The 17,722-nt window shown below is 43.5% G+C and overlaps 1 protein-coding gene across 1 annotated transcript in view; it reads left to right on the plus strand.

Annotated features, from left to right (window-relative positions):
* Window positions 1–4,238: 4,238 nt before the first annotated feature.
* Window positions 4,239–17,722, plus strand: part of LOC114069349 (alpha-2-macroglobulin-like) — a gene marked incomplete at its 3' end in the record, with an annotated part of 17,884 nt that continues 4,400 nt past the window's right edge. Inside the window, exons 1-14 of the mRNA XM_027906076.1 lie at window positions 4,239–4,502; window positions 6,279–6,462; window positions 7,517–7,676; window positions 8,547–8,599; window positions 8,948–8,968; window positions 9,314–9,482; window positions 10,680–10,764; window positions 11,592–11,715; window positions 12,781–12,895; window positions 13,129–13,238; window positions 13,691–13,849; window positions 15,148–15,375; window positions 15,696–15,759; window positions 16,242–16,384. Of these exons, the coding sequence (XP_027761877.1) occupies window positions 4,414–4,502; window positions 6,279–6,462; window positions 7,517–7,676; window positions 8,547–8,599; window positions 8,948–8,968; window positions 9,314–9,482; window positions 10,680–10,764; window positions 11,592–11,715; window positions 12,781–12,895; window positions 13,129–13,238; window positions 13,691–13,849; window positions 15,148–15,375; window positions 15,696–15,759; window positions 16,242–16,384 (1,704 nt within the window). The remainder of the gene's footprint in view (window positions 4,503–6,278; window positions 6,463–7,516; window positions 7,677–8,546; window positions 8,600–8,947; window positions 8,969–9,313; window positions 9,483–10,679; window positions 10,765–11,591; window positions 11,716–12,780; window positions 12,896–13,128; window positions 13,239–13,690; window positions 13,850–15,147; window positions 15,376–15,695; window positions 15,760–16,241; window positions 16,385–17,722) is intronic.

The raw sequence follows: 17,722 nt of genomic DNA on the forward strand, positions 1-17,722 counted from the left end.
TGAGCATTCACCTCACTATGCAGATACGACATGGTGCACAGATGTGTTTCCGTAGGGATTTCCCAAACAGAAAACTTTAAGCCTTGTCTTGGCGAGCAGCAGGTTCATGATAGATGTTGCGAGGTGTGTGTTTGTTCTGGCAAAGACAGGCTGGAGAAATGGGCTGACAGGAACCTTGTGAAATCCAACAAGGAAAATGTCAAAGTCCTGCAGCTGGGAAGGAACAGCTCCATGCACCAGTGCATGCAGGGGACCCACCTGAAAAGACTCTTTGCAAAAAAGGACCCATGGGTCGTTGAGAGCACCAGAATGAATGTGACCAGCAGTGTGTCCTTGTTGCAAAGGAGACAAATAGTGTCCTGGGCTGCATTAGACAGAATAATTCAACAGGTTGAGGGAGGCCATCATTCACCTCTACCAAGCACTGGGGAGGCCACGCTGGGAGCACTGTGTGCAGTTCTGAGCTCCTCAGTACAAGAGAGACATGGACATACTGGGGAGTCCAACGGAGGGCCACAAAGATGATGAAAGGACTGGAGCTCATCTCCAGCATCTATGAGGAAAGACTGAGACAAGTGGATGGTTTATTCTAAAGCAAAGAAGGCTGAGGGGAGATCTTATTCATAGATTCATAGAAGTCCAGCAACCAACTTTAGCATTTCAATTCAGACTCTGTACAGTTTACAGTTGCTTCATATTTTTATTCTAATTAGAAGGAAACCCCTAGCAGCTACCAGTGGCATTATCTTCCATCTACTTAATAGGATGTAACACATGAAGGTGTCAAGGCAGATGAAGACAAACATATGGATCTTAGCACACTCAGCTAAGTGGATACCTGCTGAGTCTTGTATAGAGTTTACTGAGCTCAGAGTCTTAAGGTGGGAATGTTTCCAGCAACAATGGATCTGTTTTTTGATAACTGTGCCTGCAACAGTAAGACCTGAGTAATCTGCAGTCTACTGGGAGGTGAGAACTTTTTTTCATATTGGATTGTCTGTGTTACTTTGGGTAAGTCATTTTGTCTGTGCCAGAGTCCATTCAACTATCAAAAATAGTTGTCCCTCACTCCTAGAAATCTGAGCGGCCCTACGAAATAGGGCTGGAGATTTTACCTGCTTTGTCAAAATGATGGTGGGATCTGCAGAAGGAAACTTAATAGTTACCTTACCAGAGAATCCCAGTGAAGAGACAGATTCCTATATTATCATGACATTTGTAGGCAAGGTGAGCATGTCCCTGAGCTTGCCTAGTTTACCTTGTCAATAGGGGAACAGCTATGCCTCCCCAAGGATTCTATGGTGCAGGGCATATTATAATTTATTATATAATATTGATATTTTAATATATTAATATGTTAATCTTTAGCTCTTCAAACATGGGCTCTCAATCTTATCCCAAAGAGATGCTCAGGAAATGTAAAATAAATAAATACATTAGATTGCCTCAAAAGTTGAGCATTCTTTGAAGGGAAAGGATTTTTTAGCTGTGGATTTTACTTTCAACAAAGCACATAGCACCTCTCTGGATTCAAGTTTTTGTAATACTAAAGCAATTTGGAACAAATATATTCATTTCCATGGAAAACAGTTGAACAAGTATCTTTATCAGACCTTTTAATCTTCTATCTAGAGCATGTTGATATAGTTGATTGATACATACTGGTTTTCTTGGAAGCAAATTCTTTTTGTATGAACTCTGTAAGCCATCATGAATGAATACTGGAGGAGCATGGCTAGCAGATTGAGGTAAGTTACAATCCTTATTCTCCATGTCATTTTTGAGGCTGCACTTGAACTCTGTCAGGTGTGCTGACCCCCAGTTCAAGAGGAATGTGGAGAAATTGGAGGTAGTCCAAAGGAGGACTGTCAAACTGGTCAGAGCGTGAGGAGCGGGAAAATTCATTGCTATGGGGAGTGACAAGGTAGGCAAAACTTGTTTAGTGTGATCAAGACAAACTGTAGTGATTAAGTAACTGCCTACAAATACTTGAAGGGCAGTTACAAAGATGTTAGAGCATGAATTTTCCTGGTAGGGGCAGAAGATACAATGTGGGGCAATGGCCACTGCAGCTTTGGGAGTTCAGATTGGACACAAGGAAAGACATCTTCACCAGAGATTAGTGCAACACTGGAACACATCACGGGGGAAATAGTAGGCTCTCCATCCTCAGAAGTTTTTAATAACTGATTTGACAAAGTCACAGCTGACAGCACTGGCAGCAGTCCTGATATAAGTGAAAGGACAGACTACATAACTTCCAGAGCTCCCTTGCAACCAACACTTCTGTGACTTCTGTGATGCTGTTCATGAATGGAACAAGATTCTTGGTTTACAAAAAGGATACTTAGTGCTGGTTTTGTGCAGTTGGGGCACCTTTAAGCTATGCCAAATGACAGAACTTCAGATTCGCTGTGAGAAATCTCAGAAAGACACTACTAAACCATACTCTCCTCATGGATAGGTCAACACTTTGCAGGAGTTTTCTTGAGAATTTAAGCACTTAAAATCTAGCCAAAAATGTCTAGAAAACCTGTTTGCTTTCTCAGTTGTACTCAGAGCAAGTAGAAATGGCAGGGGAGAGCAGGAAAATTCATTGCCACTGCCTTGTCTGTGCCACCTCCTACAAGCTGAATTGCATGGGCTTTGAGGGCAGTTTGGTGTCTGTGCATGTTAAGTGTACCTACTGGGATTCTCAAGCCTTTGAAAACTTGTCCCCTTCAATGGACTGAAATAATTTCTCTTCAGTTTTTGGCTACAAGAGCACATTTTTGACCAAGATTCTAATGATCAAAACCTGGCTTGGGAGCAGTATGAGCTGTTTGGCTATTTGACAAAAGGCATTCCATGCGTAGTTCTGCACCTTGTTGCTGTAAGGTTTATGTTCAATCAGTCCAGCTCCCAACCTGTTTGAACCAATGTAATCTTCAAAAAGGCTTTGACCACCCGATGTACAAATCCTCTTCTCTGTGGGTAAGGCAGTCTTTACTGGGTTACATTTCTTTTGGACAGGCAAAGCGACCTTTAGGCATCAGATGGAGAAGGAAAAACACAAATATGGGCTGTCTTTTTGCAGTCCCCAAGGAAACCGGACGCTACTATCCTCTTGTTTCCTATGCAGATCACTGCAGGGCAGAATGTGGTCTGTAATGAAGATTTTTTACTGCACTGCACTTGGATTTCTTAACTCCAAAGTTCCTGAGTTTATTTCTGATGATGATAGTAGGAGAAGGGAAGGACAGTCAGAAAATCATTTTATCCTGCACACTTTTTAATCTGAAAATTAAGCTTTGCATCCTCTGACATAGATCTCCCAAATTCTACGGAGTTTGCATTAGAAATATAAGTTAGGCAGATATTCTACTCTCACTTACAAGGGTAATAATTACCAGAGCTATTGATCTTCCTACTGCAGACCAAGGTAAAGACAGTAAAGACAGCGGTCAAAAAACCCCATTTCCCTCTGTTAAACAACACTGCCCATCACAGTGCATTACATGGATTTTCACCTAATTAAACCAGGACAACTCCATCAAACAGCAATAACTTGATCTAGATGTACCAATAACTTGACCCGGAACAACAACCAGTACAGGGAAATAAGACCCAGGCCACGTATGTTCTGCTGTGTAGGGGTAGCTGCTGCTCTGGGGAACTGGTTAATGTGTTACATGCTGTTAATGAGTTGAACTTTTGGCAGCTTCCCATCATGTCACTGTCCCTGTTTCTGTCAGGGTGAAGGCCAGATTATCTTAGATGAATTGATGTTTCAGGCACTCTCTGGCCCCTTTTCCTGGCATTAGCTTTGATGGCACCAGGAATGGAGACCACAAGGGAACAGAGTGGGTGGAGGGGGAAGGTTTTTATAGTTTAAATTCCCTGTTTTCAAAACCTTCCTGTAAATGATGGTTAGGCACACCCACTCATGTTTCCCAAATCCTAGCCCAATCTACTGCTCCTAGTTTGAAGGAAATCAAACAGCACCTGCTCCTCCAGCAGCCTCCATGACCAGTGCCGTGTCCAGCTCCATACGGGGAGCCCTGCCCGAAATGGAGGCCATGCCCTCATCCTTTGCTGTTAGCCCTTTCTTTCTCTAGTCACCTCCTTTCCTCTTCCATGGCCTGCTGCCCTGCCTCAAAAGAGACACTGCTCCAGCCTGCCAGTAACCCTCCCCTCCCTCTCTCGCCCAGCACCTGGCCTTCTGCCTGGACTTGGAGCTGCTAGTTCCAACTCCTCCTTACTGCCTCTCCCTGTTTCCGGATCAGCCCTGGCCCCCAGCCCTTATCTCCTCCAGCCCCTGGGCTGTTTGTGAAGGAGACTATAAAGGGCTTGACTAGTAGAGCAGAGGGGGAGTAAAAGCAGCTCCCAACAACACTGGGTGTCTGCTTGACTCAGCACGTCCTGCTCTGCACCATGGGGAAGAACAGGCTGCTCATCAAGCCAAGCATCTTCCTGCTTCTCCTCTTCATCCTTCTGGGAGACACCTCACCCATCACAGAGCCGTAAGCTATGCAGGGGGGTCTCTGGGCAGGCAGGAGACTGGAGTTGTATTCCTGTGTCTATTGCTTTTCCCCTTATTTTCTGTGTGCTTTCTTTTACCCAGGAATAACGACACTAGGGCTGGGTAAAGTGCCTTCTACAGACAGAAACTCTAGTGCTTCAGAGAGACCCAGAACAATATGTGGAACTGAGATATCAGTAAAACTTCAGGGCAAAACAAAATAACAAAGAAAGGAAGAGGGAAAGATCTATGAGAATACCTTTTGCTGTTTCAGTGAATTAATGGGATTTCAACAAAATTTTCTGCAGAAAATCAGTTCTTTTGAAAGACAACTTTTTATAACTGTTTGTACAATGCATTCTTAAGAGAGAGACTGTTTTGAAGGTTTCATTTTGGGTACCCTTCTCCCTAGGTACCTTACAAAAATTTATTTTGAGTACCCTACTCCCAGGGTGAAATTCCCAGGACTTGGGAGTGGTTTTCTTGATTGATAACGAGAAGAGAAGGAACAAATAACAGGTCTGGGATGCTCAAAAATGGCTCTATATTTTAATTAACATTTTTCAATTCAGCCAATGGAATGAAAATTCTTTTCTCATCCAGGGTTATGTGGCATGGTAAGACTGTGACTGTTCAGGTCTGTGAGGACAAATTGTGCCACATCCCTTCTTCACCCCCTTTTGCCGTGTTTGTATGCGAAGGGAGTGTGTGTTATGTACATGTGTCTACACGTATGGCAGAAGCAGTGTATGAGGGGTCCTGACATCGCAAAGACTTTCTCCTTTGGCTTTTTGGCAATGTCTTTTCCTCCCTCACAAAGCACAGAGCACCTCACCCATCACAGAACTTTAAGCTATGCGGGGAGGTTTCTGGGCAAGGCTGTGCTGCTGTGTTTTCGTCGAATGCAGGCGAAACAGGCAGTGGGGTCAGAGGGACCAGGGCTTTCTCCTTGCAGACTGGTGATGGACATAAAAGCACCAGAGCCTCTCCTATTGCTGAAGGGAATGCTCTGCCTTATTGCTGAGGTGTTGAGGGCACTTCTCCCATCTGCTCGCTGCTCTGGATATGCCCACCAGAGGCCAGTCCTTGCCCACCTAAAAGTGAGCACAGTTGGCATTAGGCAGATCAGATTTGATTCCCAGATGCAGTGCTGGGCACCAAGACACCACTGGCAAGTTGCCTCACTGGGAAGGGAGGGACAGAGGGAGGGAAGCTGTGTAGGACTGAGCAGGGATCCCCTGGTGAGCTGAGACAGAGAGGCTTGCTTGCCTGAAAACCTGAAATTTGCTCCAGTGTTATTGCTTAAGATCTGGCACCACGCTGTGGCAGTTTTGAATCTCTGTTAGGAATGAGAGTAGTGTTACAGATGCTTTGAAGCGTATAGTCAATGGCACTTATTCACTGGATACTGGCACTTGCGTGGCTCCTGAATCCTACTAACAGGGTCTAGCAAAGGTGACAATTGATGTTTCCCCCCCCGCTGGAATTAGTCAGGGTCCCAGGAAGAAGTGCTTCTGTTGTGCCAGAACCTGGAAAAACACAACCCTTCCAGATGTTTTCATTGAGGATTTCCTCTGGTATTTTACATTGGGACTGGCCTCTGTGCTTTCCCAGACTGTTTACAGACATGCAGGAAATCTTGTTACACTCCTAGAAAATGCACCTCTCTCCTTGTACAATGAAGGCTGTTGTCATCAGATTGGTTTATTTGTTCTTTATGTACAGCTTCTCTTACCTGTTCCTGCCTCTCTGACCTATCTGTCTCCTCTCTTCCTAGGCAGTATATGGTGCTACTGCCCTTTGTGATACACACGGATTCTCCTGAGAAAGTCTGTGTTCAGCTGACCCACCTGAATGAGTCTGTGACTCTGAGTGCCACACTCGAGCATCAAGGGGAGAACAGAAGCTTGATTGATGATGTGGTGTCAGAGAGGGACGTGTTCACCTGCATCCCTTTCTCTGTGAGTACCTCATCCTTGTGGGATGATTCTTTATGACAGGGACAAACTGTAAAGGCACTGAGAAGTAATGACCAGAGTAACACTGGTAGGTGTTCGCCTACCTCTTGGTTGAAGGTATGTATGTTATTGTACATCCTCAAAACCCTCTCACTGCTGAGGTCTCCTTCATGTGCTACCTGACTGTGAGATGCTGAATCCTGGAAAGCCACCACTTCTCTAGGAGAGGAGGAGGCCAGGAGAAAGGAGTGGTTTTAGTACTGACACTCTTGATGGCTGTGTGGTGAAATGGCTCTCCACATCATCCTTCAACAGCCACAGTTTGCCACTTGAGTGCCCTTCAAATTGTAGTAGAGCTTTTGGACCTCAGATACTTTTTTGTCTGGTGTGCACTGAACTAATGTAAGAACATGGAGCTGTGATTGCCTGTATCTGAAAAAGACAGCAAAGCAGGAAATTTATAGTTTAATGTAATTGATAAACCCAGGGACTATAAAAAGTTAATGGTAACCAAGAAAGCTGATCATTTAGCTCAGAGCACAGATTATGCATTTGACATGAATACTGAAGAACTGGTGTTCAGGACACTGAAAAGATTGGCATTTGTGTCTTGGTTTGTCAGATGTGGGCTGAAGATTGACTTTGTCACTTTGTGAAAGAGAGTTATAGAGGTCTGGCATGTCTGGTTTGGAAAAGGAAATGTTCTGCAAGGACTAGGGAAAAGTTCTGCAAGGACAAGGACCTGAAAGAGAAGAGGGACTATTCCATTCCCCTTGTGAATGTCAAAAGGAAACAGATGGAAAGGTTTTGGTCAAGGCAAGCAAGAATTTCTTAAAGTTGAGCTCTATTGCTGCACAGTACTTACATAATCACTACGCAGCAGGAGGAATCGGTAGAAATATGGGACAAATAAAGATCAGTTTCTTGTTCCTGATTATAGTTTCTCTCAAGTCTGTGTTGGGTCCATTAAGATTATATTAGATCTCTTATTTCACAAAGGCCAGTTCAGGAAGCCTTCAAAGGTGGTCCATAACATAATTGTCTTCTTACTTTCCAGCTTCCAAAATCAAACAACCTGTTACCAGGCACATTTCTCAGTGTGACGGTGAAGGGGCCCACACTGCAGTTCACGAGCCGCAAGTTGGTGCTGGTCCATAATTCTGAGAGCTTGGTCTTCGTCCAGACAGACAAACCCATCTACAAGCCTGGACAGACAGGTACCAGGAAAGGAGTGAAGATCTGCTTTTGAAACAGATCTTTATACTGAAGCTGTTGGATTGTGCTGGCCAGAATGCCAATTGTTTTCAGAGGGGGGCAGAACTGCAACTTCATGGCTGAGGCTCATGTCTTATTGCTCCATATAGGAAAGATCTGGGGAATCTTAAGATGCATGCACATATCTGGGGCACCTGCACACACTCCTTCTGTCACTGGGGCCTCTGTTCTTGTGGTCCATGCATTTAGGGTCAGCATTAAAATCGGAGAAAGACTGGATATTTGTCCTATAGAGAACAGGGCCAAAATTCAAACAAAGTCATGAAATAGCTTTCAAAGTGGCAGCTGTTTTTGTTCAAAGAAGACAGTGAGAATTATGTAATCTATTTATTTTTTCTGGGCCATTGATCTCCTAAATTTGGCCTGGATAGAAACAAATGTCCTAAAAGAGATACTGAATACTCTCTCCACCCGGAGCCGACACAAACTTGCAGCCAAGTGCTGAAGTGCTTGCATTCATCCTTCTGAGGAAATCAGCCTAGTTATAACAAAATTAGAAGACCCATGTGAATTCCAGCATAAAAATGTGTCCTTGCAAAGCAAAGGCAACTTAAATTTAACTTCAGTCCCAAATAGTGAGATTCTGATGCCCATGATCATAAGATGTTCACACTGCCATGGATTTGCTCTTAGCATCCTCTTATTCATGTACCCATCTTAGATGATAACCGAGCATGACTTAACATTCTAGTGAATGGAATTTCTTTAGAAGAGAACACCTCTTGTTCTCTGTTATACCATTTGTTTTTGTAACTGATATTTACTGGTTGGTGCTGCACTGTGGAACCTCAGAGTCTGCCTTTCTCCATCAGTCCTGTTTAGAATTGTTTCTCTGGATGAAGAGTTCCATCCCTTGAATGAAGTGGTAAGTATAATATTGCCTTTTTCAAGTTATTTGGCCTTTAGTCAATTGTGAGGAAAGGGATGAAGCTGGGGAGTGTACACCACAGTTTACACCTACTTTTGTTGGTATTGCAGATCATCTAGAGTTAGTAATTAGTAATTTGTCTTTTCTGCCTGAGAAAATGAATTGCCCCTCCTGTCCACCCCAGCCCAATGAACCTCAAAATCGCTGTTGTTCCATATTAGGAACTTTTTTCCTCATCCTATTGGGTGAACACCTTTTACCTTGAGACATGATCACAGCCCTAGTCATTTCACTGTGTTGCTTGCACTCCATCTAAATATGTTTTTTCCTTTCTTCTTTTTCTAGTTTCCACTGGTGTATATTGAGGTATGTACAAACATTTAATTCATGTTCACATCTATTGCACCTCAACCTGGGCAGAATAAACAACTATCTCGAGATGGTTCTTGTTTATTTTTTGTATTAAGCAGGTCCATTGCATTAATTCAAATATACAGTGCTTTAACTCATGTGGTGGCTACCATGTACATGGGCCCAGGTTACAGATCCTCTGTCATCCAGCTCTGGACTGCACACACACCTCTGTGCCCCCCACTCCTGCCCTGCAGCCTCCTGAAACACAGGGGCTGGCCCTCCCCTCACTGCTTTTACTAGATCTTGTTGCAGACTCCCATTGTTCTCACAATCTCCTTGTGATCACACTGTCTGTAGGACCCAAAGAAAAACCGTCTGTACCAGTGGACACAGGTAGAGTTAAACAAGGGATTTATACAGCTGTTCTTCAACCTCACCTCTGAACCTATGCAAGGGACCTACGCAGTGGTGGCACAGAAGACCTCTGGGAAGAAAATTCAGCATTCTTTCTCTGTGGAGGAATATGGTAACTGTCACTGCAGTTTCAAGTTCCTAAGAGCTAGTCCCATGGGGCATGAAAGCTTAGTTGGACAGGGTGGCACATCTGACGAGGATGTCCAGCATGGCTGGAAAATTGTTTCTGTGTCCTCTCCCTGTCAAGAATCATCCATTTAGGAGGAGGTGACTAAAGGATTTCAGTGACCTACCTTCAGTCCTCCCTAAGCCTCAGACCTTGCAGAGCAATTCTTCTGAGCACCTACCTCAGCAAGGCTCCTGTCACAAGGAGCAAAGTGCTTCAATCAGTGTGTGCTGACAGCCACAAGCCTGAACTCCTTTCAGAGGTGATTTAAGGCCACAGCCTCATATCCAGTTGGCTGCATACCTGTCAAGTGTCATGCTTTAAGTCTGGGTTTAGGCTGGGGCTGTCTGTAAATTAAGATCTTGCCTTTCCTTCCCACACAAGCTGAGCCTGTAGCTTGCACAATGCCTTAGTGCCTTAGCTTCTTTCTGGCTCCATCTGCTTGACTGAAAAGTGATATCCCAGTACACACCTGCACATGGTTGCAACCAACATATAGCTTTCAGCAAGCCAGCTGCAGCCCTTGTTGCATGGTCTGACATGATCTGGCTTATGCAGCAGAGGGATGTCCTGGAAGAGGAGTCTGGAGTCCTTTGACCTCTTACAACTGCAAGACTGTTCTGTGTCCTGTGCCCGGCATCTCCCCTACTTCTCCCAAGACACTCCCCTTCCATTTCCTCTCCTGCAGTTGTGTTTGAATGGGATATCACTCTGTGCTATGTCACTGGGGTGACATAGCTATGGAGTCTTCCTATTTTGCAAATTGGTAAGATCCACATGCTTTGGAAATGCAGAGACCAGGCTGCAGTCCCAAATCTGTGTATTTGTGGCAAACCTGTATTATGTTACCTCTCTATTTTACTGCATCCTACTGCTGTGGGACTGATAACTCACGTGTTCTCTAAGAAGCTGATGTGTTTTAATAGCTGGTGTAAATGATCTTGTCTGCTTACTTGGCACAATGGTTGGCTGTTTTTCACTGACTTCAATGGGATGTGCAGGTGACAGAAGCCACTAAAATCTGACCATTTAGATGTAAAAGCGTTTCAGGGAATTTCTAATAACAGCCTTTGAGTAGCCTTCATATGTTATTCTTATGTAATTCTGCACCACACAGACTGTTTTCCTTTGGTTCTACTGCAGTGCTGCCAAAATTTGAAGTAACCGTGAAAATGCCTAAGGTGATCACCATTCTTGCTGAGAAGCTGGAGGTGACAGTTTGTGGACTGTGAGTGCAATTCTTTTGAGTTCTCCATGGTTTCATTTTTTTTATTCAACTGCTGCTGAAAGTTCAGTTGGGAGCTTGAGATATGAGACTTTATTATATTTCTCAATCCTTTTGGGATCTCAGGACCACAGAGACTGTATCTGTATCTTAGAAGGCAGGAATTACTGTTTGTTGCACTTTGTATGTAATATGTAGAAACATTCTGGGTTTTTTTCGGAGGGTATTTCTTGCATATTTTTTGAGTCATAGAGAATTTCACACCAGCTACAGTGCTAGGGAAGAGGTCGTTGGTTTAGTTTACTCAGGAGTGTTTTAACTGTGTCTTCTGCTTGTTAGTGTGGAGAGGAAAGCCTAAGGCATGCAGCCGTGCTCTTTCCTTTTGGGCACCCCATTTGGTTCCGCATAGCGGTGTAGCGAGAGCCATGGCTTGGGCTGAAGAAGGAGTCAAAACACCCAGTGCTCTTACATACACAAACCAGTTCCATCAGAATTGTGTGGTGGGGTAGATACTTTCATCATGTTCTCCAAGATGAGGGGACTCTAAACTAAATCAACATTAGTGTAAATGAATTCTAAAGACTTCTGTGTTATTCCCAGGGATGCAAACAGGACTATTAGAATCAGTGCTTCTACCCCTGTTGCCAAGCTTGATCCTACCATGTTACCAAATTTCTTTCTGCTTTTTCTTTTCCTGTGATGACCCTCGGTATCTTGGAGGCAGCTCTAGGGAAGAGTCTTGGAACCACTAGGGGTGAACTTGTAAGCTTCTTCCATCCCTCTTACATTCCTAATGACTCTGTTTTCCTTTCAATCCTCCATGCTGCTAGATACACATTTGGGAAGCCTGTTCCTGGTCTTGTGAGCTTCCGTGTCTGCCGCAAGTTTGAACATGCAGGCCGTACCTGCTATGGTGAAGAGGATAAAGCAGTGTGTGAGGAGTTCTCCGGACATGTGAGTCATCATTACTCTTGTGGGTAGAGTGATAGGAGAAAGTGTTCATGCCTGGTAGGCATAAAGGAAAGGTCACATGGAGTGTAAAGAATATAAGAGAGAAAAGAGATGGAAAACCCATGAATGATGAAAGCACAGTTGGGGTTATCTTACACTGGAGACAGTCTGTGGTTCATAAGTTGGTCTTAGAAGCAGGAAAGGAGCAGAAACTGGGGGAGGGGATGATGCATTTTGAGTTAGAGGGAAATGAATACGAGGTTAGCAGTAGTGGTTAAGACAGACAGGGAGAAAAGTCATTTTTTTTCACCCTTCTTACTGGCAAGTTTGCAAGAGCAAAACTGGGTGGAGTTTGGAGCACACAAAGGTAAAACAGTGCTAGCTTAATTGATAGAAACTAGGGTAATAGAAATTGTGGAGATATGCCAAGAAAAGAAAGCAAGCAGAAGACATTCTTGTGGTCCCTGGGCTCTGATACAGCATGATGCCCCCAGTCGCCTCTGCCACTGCTGTTGTTATTCATGTTAAAAGAAAGTATGAACACTGCAGTGCTAACCTCTGTTTGGAACATCTCTTCTGTGGAAATGAAGATCCTTGTATATGAAGATCCTGAAGAGAGGTGACAAGCTTTGGAAATATTTTTCCAGCTGTCATCTGTTTTCTACACACAGACAGACTTTGGTTTATGTATCACTGATATGGTTTATGCATTTTAAATCAGCAACAGTATATTCTAAGGTGCCTGATGTCTGACAGACATTTCTTGTGTGGCATACACTTGACTTATTCCCTTTGCTTTTGTACTGAATGTTTGAAACTTCAAACTTCACAAACATACACGAAAATCTTCTAGTTTGCAAGGTCTTTGCTCTGAGGTTGCTGCAGGTACTTCAAAATGTTTTTGGCCAAATTATTTAGGTCCTTTAATGGTTTTGATAAAAACAACAGAGGGAAATTATATATGGGCTTCTCTTTCAGTTCAGAGCAATGCACAGTGATGGATTCATTAAGTTGAACAACCACTGTATAAATGAGAATATAATGGTTTTATTTGTTTCCCTCCAACAGACAGACAACTATGGCTGCATTTCTGAAACAGTAAAGACCAAGTTATTCCAGCTCAAGAGAGGTGGATATCAGAATAAGCTCTATGTGGAGGCTAAAATTAAAGAGGAGGATACAGGTATGAATCATCTGGATGGAAGAGCCATGTAATAAAACAAGGAGAGACCAGCAGAGGGTCCTGCCAAATAGGAATGAGGGAGCAAAGCAGACTCTTGCTTTTCTGGAATCCTAAAGTTTTCCTACATGTCGACCAGGACCATCAGCAAAATAGTTTGTCCAGCAAAGGAGGGTTGGCCTAGAGTAAAAGTAATTCTGATCAAGCAAATTGGTTCTTCATGTTTCTTTCTGCAGGAGTGGAGTTGACTGGAACAAGCTTCTCTGAGATCACAAGCACCATTAGTAAAATCACCTTCGAGCGTTCAGATTCCTACTACAAACGTGGAATCCCCTTCTTTGGGCAGGTAGGGAAACCATGATAATGGAATGCCATGAGTGCTAAGCAGTGATACTACTGAGCCTCCTGCCCAGCCTCTGAAAGGATGCTGGACCTCAGTGCTGCTAATCCCTGTGGGTCTCCTTTCCTCTGCAGGCTCTCAAACTGGGGGACAGCAGCTGAGAACACAGCCCTCATTCTGCTTACCTGTCTGTCCTTGCGCTTTCTGCTTCTCCAGTCATCTATTAAATAGGAGGCCTCCGGGGTGTGAGTGCATGTCGTGCTCCACATCCAGTCCTCTGACCCAGAGGCAGAGATAAGAAAGTGACAAAGAAAATATATTCAGAAATTTTGCAGCTCTCTCTGAAAGAGATAGATTGTGTAGGCTTCCTTGTATGACATGGCCCCAGCATCTTTAGCTTGGTGGTCTGCCAATCTGTTCAGGTGGCAGCTGTTCCTGTACTGTTTTTGCTCCTCCAGGTGAAACTAGTGGATGGGTCTGATGCTCCAATTGCCAATGAAACTGTGAGGATTTCTTTTCAAGGAGGACAGGAAGAAAACTACACAACAAATGAAGAGGGCATAGCACAGTTTGCCCTAAACACTTCCATGTTGTCCTTTGACACTGTTGGAATTAGGGTAAGTCCTGCAGGCAGAGGAGGTAATGAAGTGACCCACTGGGCTGGAAGGGGAGTACCCCTGAAGTTTCTACTATATATGCAAAAGCAGTTAGATTATTGTTCCTTGTTTTTGTCAACCTTGACACCAGTTTGGTGGAAATATTCATACAACAAACTGCGTTGCCATGTCACAATTGCACTTATTTTGTAAGTATTTGATTTCTGCTGGGCAGTAGGGTTAGAAGGAACATAAAGAGATCATAATGGTCCATTCTGCTCCAAGGGATCATCAGTCCTACACGGACAAATCTGTTTCAAGGGTGGGTCTGTCTCACATGATGGAGTGCTTGTGATTCACTGTCGTTTTAATTGAATAATTCCTCCACCTTAGTATCCTCTGTGGTGAGTTAAGGCAAGCTGCATATTTCAGGGTTTGTTGTAGCATTTCAAGTTTCTAAGAAGACCTCCTAATTTTTTTTCTTTTCTTTTTTCTGCTGTTAAAAGAGTATAAACCATTCACATAAATTCTCTTCCAGGTGTTGAATTTGTTTGTCTGGATTTAGGCAGAATATTTATGTCTAGAGTAATATTTGCTCTTCTTCTCATAATTCTCTCATCACAGATTAAAACCATTAATTATCCAGAAGTTACTACTAGATGCTTGAAGTTTTCAGGTTTTTGCAGGGTAAAGAAAAGGCAAGAATTCCCAAGTATAATGAGAAAGATAAGGAAATAAGGGCATGTGAGGCACACACGAAGTGCTGAAGTAGTGCCCTTCTAAATGTGGAATGTCTTAATTTTTAACAGGGCCTGGACTCTTTCAGCTCTTGAATTTCTATTCAATATAGGTTTTGAATTATTAGGTGGAGATTTTCCTCCTTTTCTCTAGTATTCATAGCTTGATCTTGGCACTGGTGATATCTTAACTGAACAGCACTATCCCTTCTTCAGTGCCAATAATAAGGAAAGATATGAAAATCAGCTTATTTTCTCTTTAAACTATCAGAATATTAGAGAGGGCAAGGTATTAGTGTAAAGAGTCCTTGAGGGGATACTGATAGTAAACAAAAATCTGATGATTCAGCTTGTTTGACACAAACTCCAGCTTATCTGGTAGTGAGGTCATTCCCAGTGATTTGATAAGGATACCACCACCCTGTCTTGCACTTTCCAAATTCGTGGGGTTTTTTATGTTTTAGACTTCCTCGTTGCTTCAATACAAAAAAATACCAAACCTTTATTGTTAGTGCATGAATTTTGACTCCAGTTCAGCTACTTGTGTTTGAGGATCTATGTGTGTATTTTCTCATTTTCCAGGCAGTTCATAAAACACATCCCTACTGCTATGACCGTTCCTGGGTTGTTCCCTATTATGCAGACGGCTTTCTCCAGCTAAAGAGCTTTTACTCTCCTAGTAATAGCTTCCTCAAAATTGAGCCCAGGTCTGAGACACTAAGCTGTGGCTCCTCTGCAGAGATCCGGGTGCATTATATCCTTACTCCAGAGGCCATAGCAGAGCAGAAGAAAATCACCTTTTACTACCTGGTAAGTTTGCACTGCCATACAGTGTGGTTGTTGTTACTGGTAGTGGTAGGGGGGCTGGAAATGGAAACTGTGGTTTGTGTCAGCAGGCTTTAAACACTTTCTCATTACCCTGCTTATGTTCTTTCCCAAAGAAATGGGAAAACAAATGTTCTTTGCCCCCTGGGTGAGCACTGGGATTCTGCTACAGCGGGGGCAGAGAGCAGCTGAGTGGTGTGTGAGCAGCAGACATACAGCTCAGTTGCCCCCCTCTCAGGTTCCCTCTCTTTAAGGTTTGGCTCATGCATAACCTCAATCACGACAAAGTTTCTGCTTCCATTCAGGTGATGGCCAAGGGAAACATTAAACACGCAGGCACCCACATTCTGGATTTGGACCAGGAGAGTGGTGAGTTCTTCTCCCTTACCAAATTGCCACTGCTGTGGGAGGCTAGGCAACTGTGGCAGACATACACTCTGCTTCCATATAAATGCAGGGATCGACAACTCCATGTCCCCTAAGATCTGGGAAGAGTATGACCTTCATTTTCTCTGCCTTTATTTAGACTTTGCACAGATTTGCTTTAATCCTCTGTGCCAGTTGTCTTTGTTCTGACATTTTCTGGGGCTCCAGTATTCCTAAGAGACACAATCTGATGGTCTGTTTTAGAAACCGAGGCAGAATTCAGCACACTTATGCGTTGGAAAATAGACCTTTCAGTCAGACAGTGAGAATTCTGCATTTCTGTGAGCACCAGTTCATCCCACTTGCATGCCTGGAGTTTCATAACGGCTAGGATGAAGTTCACCATAAAGTCAAACTTCGAATTTTGGCTGCTCCAAGGGAAGGTTTCCTGCACCTTAACTTTTTGCCCTTGCTTTCTTTGCTAGCCAGTGGTGCCTTCTTGCTACAGCTGCCTGTACAATCTGATATTGCTCCAGTGGCCCAAGTACTTATTTACACCACTGCCCCCAGCAGGGAGGTGATCGCTGATTCAGCCAAGTTCAGCATAGAATTATGCTTCAACAATAAGGTAAGCATCCACTTCTTGAGGCAGCAGCCATCAGATCGCAGTGTGGCCAAGCTTACTTAGATTTAGCCTGGCTAAGCTAATTTCTTTGAATTTACTAACACTGGACAAGCAGCATATCCATTGTTGTAGGTAGCTTCACTGCCTACTGGTTTGTGCTAGCCTGGAAGAGATCAACTGCTGGGAAAAAAGTGCTAACAGGGACTACACTGATAAAAACCCTATTAGCAACTAGTCACAGCCACTGATCCCACAGATGGTCCTGGCTAAGAAAAACACGGTGGAGACGCATGTTTTATTAATACTGCAACACGTCTATTTCACTCCTTTTCACATAAACTCATTCTATCAATGAGGTGTCTGCTTATGGAGCCACCAAGCAAAAATAAAACACACATAGCCCCAACCCAGTGGGCAAAACTAATACTTGTCATATCTCTCAACTACTGTACAGCTCATCCTGTCATTTTAATTTCTATTGTATGTAAATAAGGATAAACCTTGCCTGAACCTTCCGAGCAATGTACAGTGATGGTTCAATAGCAGTGGTGGGACTGAAAAAGTGCTGAAAAATAAAGCCTTTTCCCTGTGAGCACATGCACTGTTTTTCTCTTACAACCTCCCATATTCCTTATGCAGAAGAGCAGATTGATATAAGAGCAATCCTAAGAAAAGAACAACCTGAAGAATTTCCATCGGGACTTAAGAATACTAGACGCAGCTGAAGACAGTCCCTTGACCTGCTAAAACACAAGCAAAATCAGTTCTTGAGACTGGTTATGCTATAGGAGCTTGGTCACCTGAATTTTGTTCATATACTAAAGGTCATACTATAGACTGCATTAAGATCTGTGTGCCAAATGATTTTCATGATGAGATACTGCTTTCTTCTCTGAAAGCATACTGAATACGAAGTTGTTGTCAGTCTGGATAGGACAGACTTAGGCCTATTTCTGTGCTAAACAGTTTTCCTGGTAACAAGCTTGCTACAGTCCTTTTTCTGCCGTTTCCTGGAGAATATTTTTTTTGCAGTTTCAAGAATCCACCCTGGGAGAGTTGGAGGCTGTCAGCAGAAGGCATGCTGTATTCTGGTTGAGACATGAGGGAAACTGGCAGCTGATGCTGCTTTGTCAGGCAACAGATTTACTCTGAGGGTGTTTTGATGAGCATGCACGTTCAGAGAGGATTTGTACTGCTGAGGAGAGAGAAGATTTATGCAGGTCAGCCATCTTATTACAAAATCATGTGATAAGTGGTGACAACAAATTTGCTAGCAAGAACCTCCAGGTCAGAGGTAGGTAGGGCATTGTTAGAGTTGTGAGTTAGACACAGAAGTCTGGC

The sequence above is a fragment of the Empidonax traillii genome, unplaced genomic scaffold (assembly GCF_003031625.1).
Source record: "Empidonax traillii isolate 1590-97213 ecotype Southwest subspecies unplaced genomic scaffold, ASM303162v1 scaffold1246:size530596, whole genome shotgun sequence".
NCBI lineage: Eukaryota > Metazoa > Chordata > Aves > Passeriformes > Tyrannidae > Empidonax > Empidonax traillii.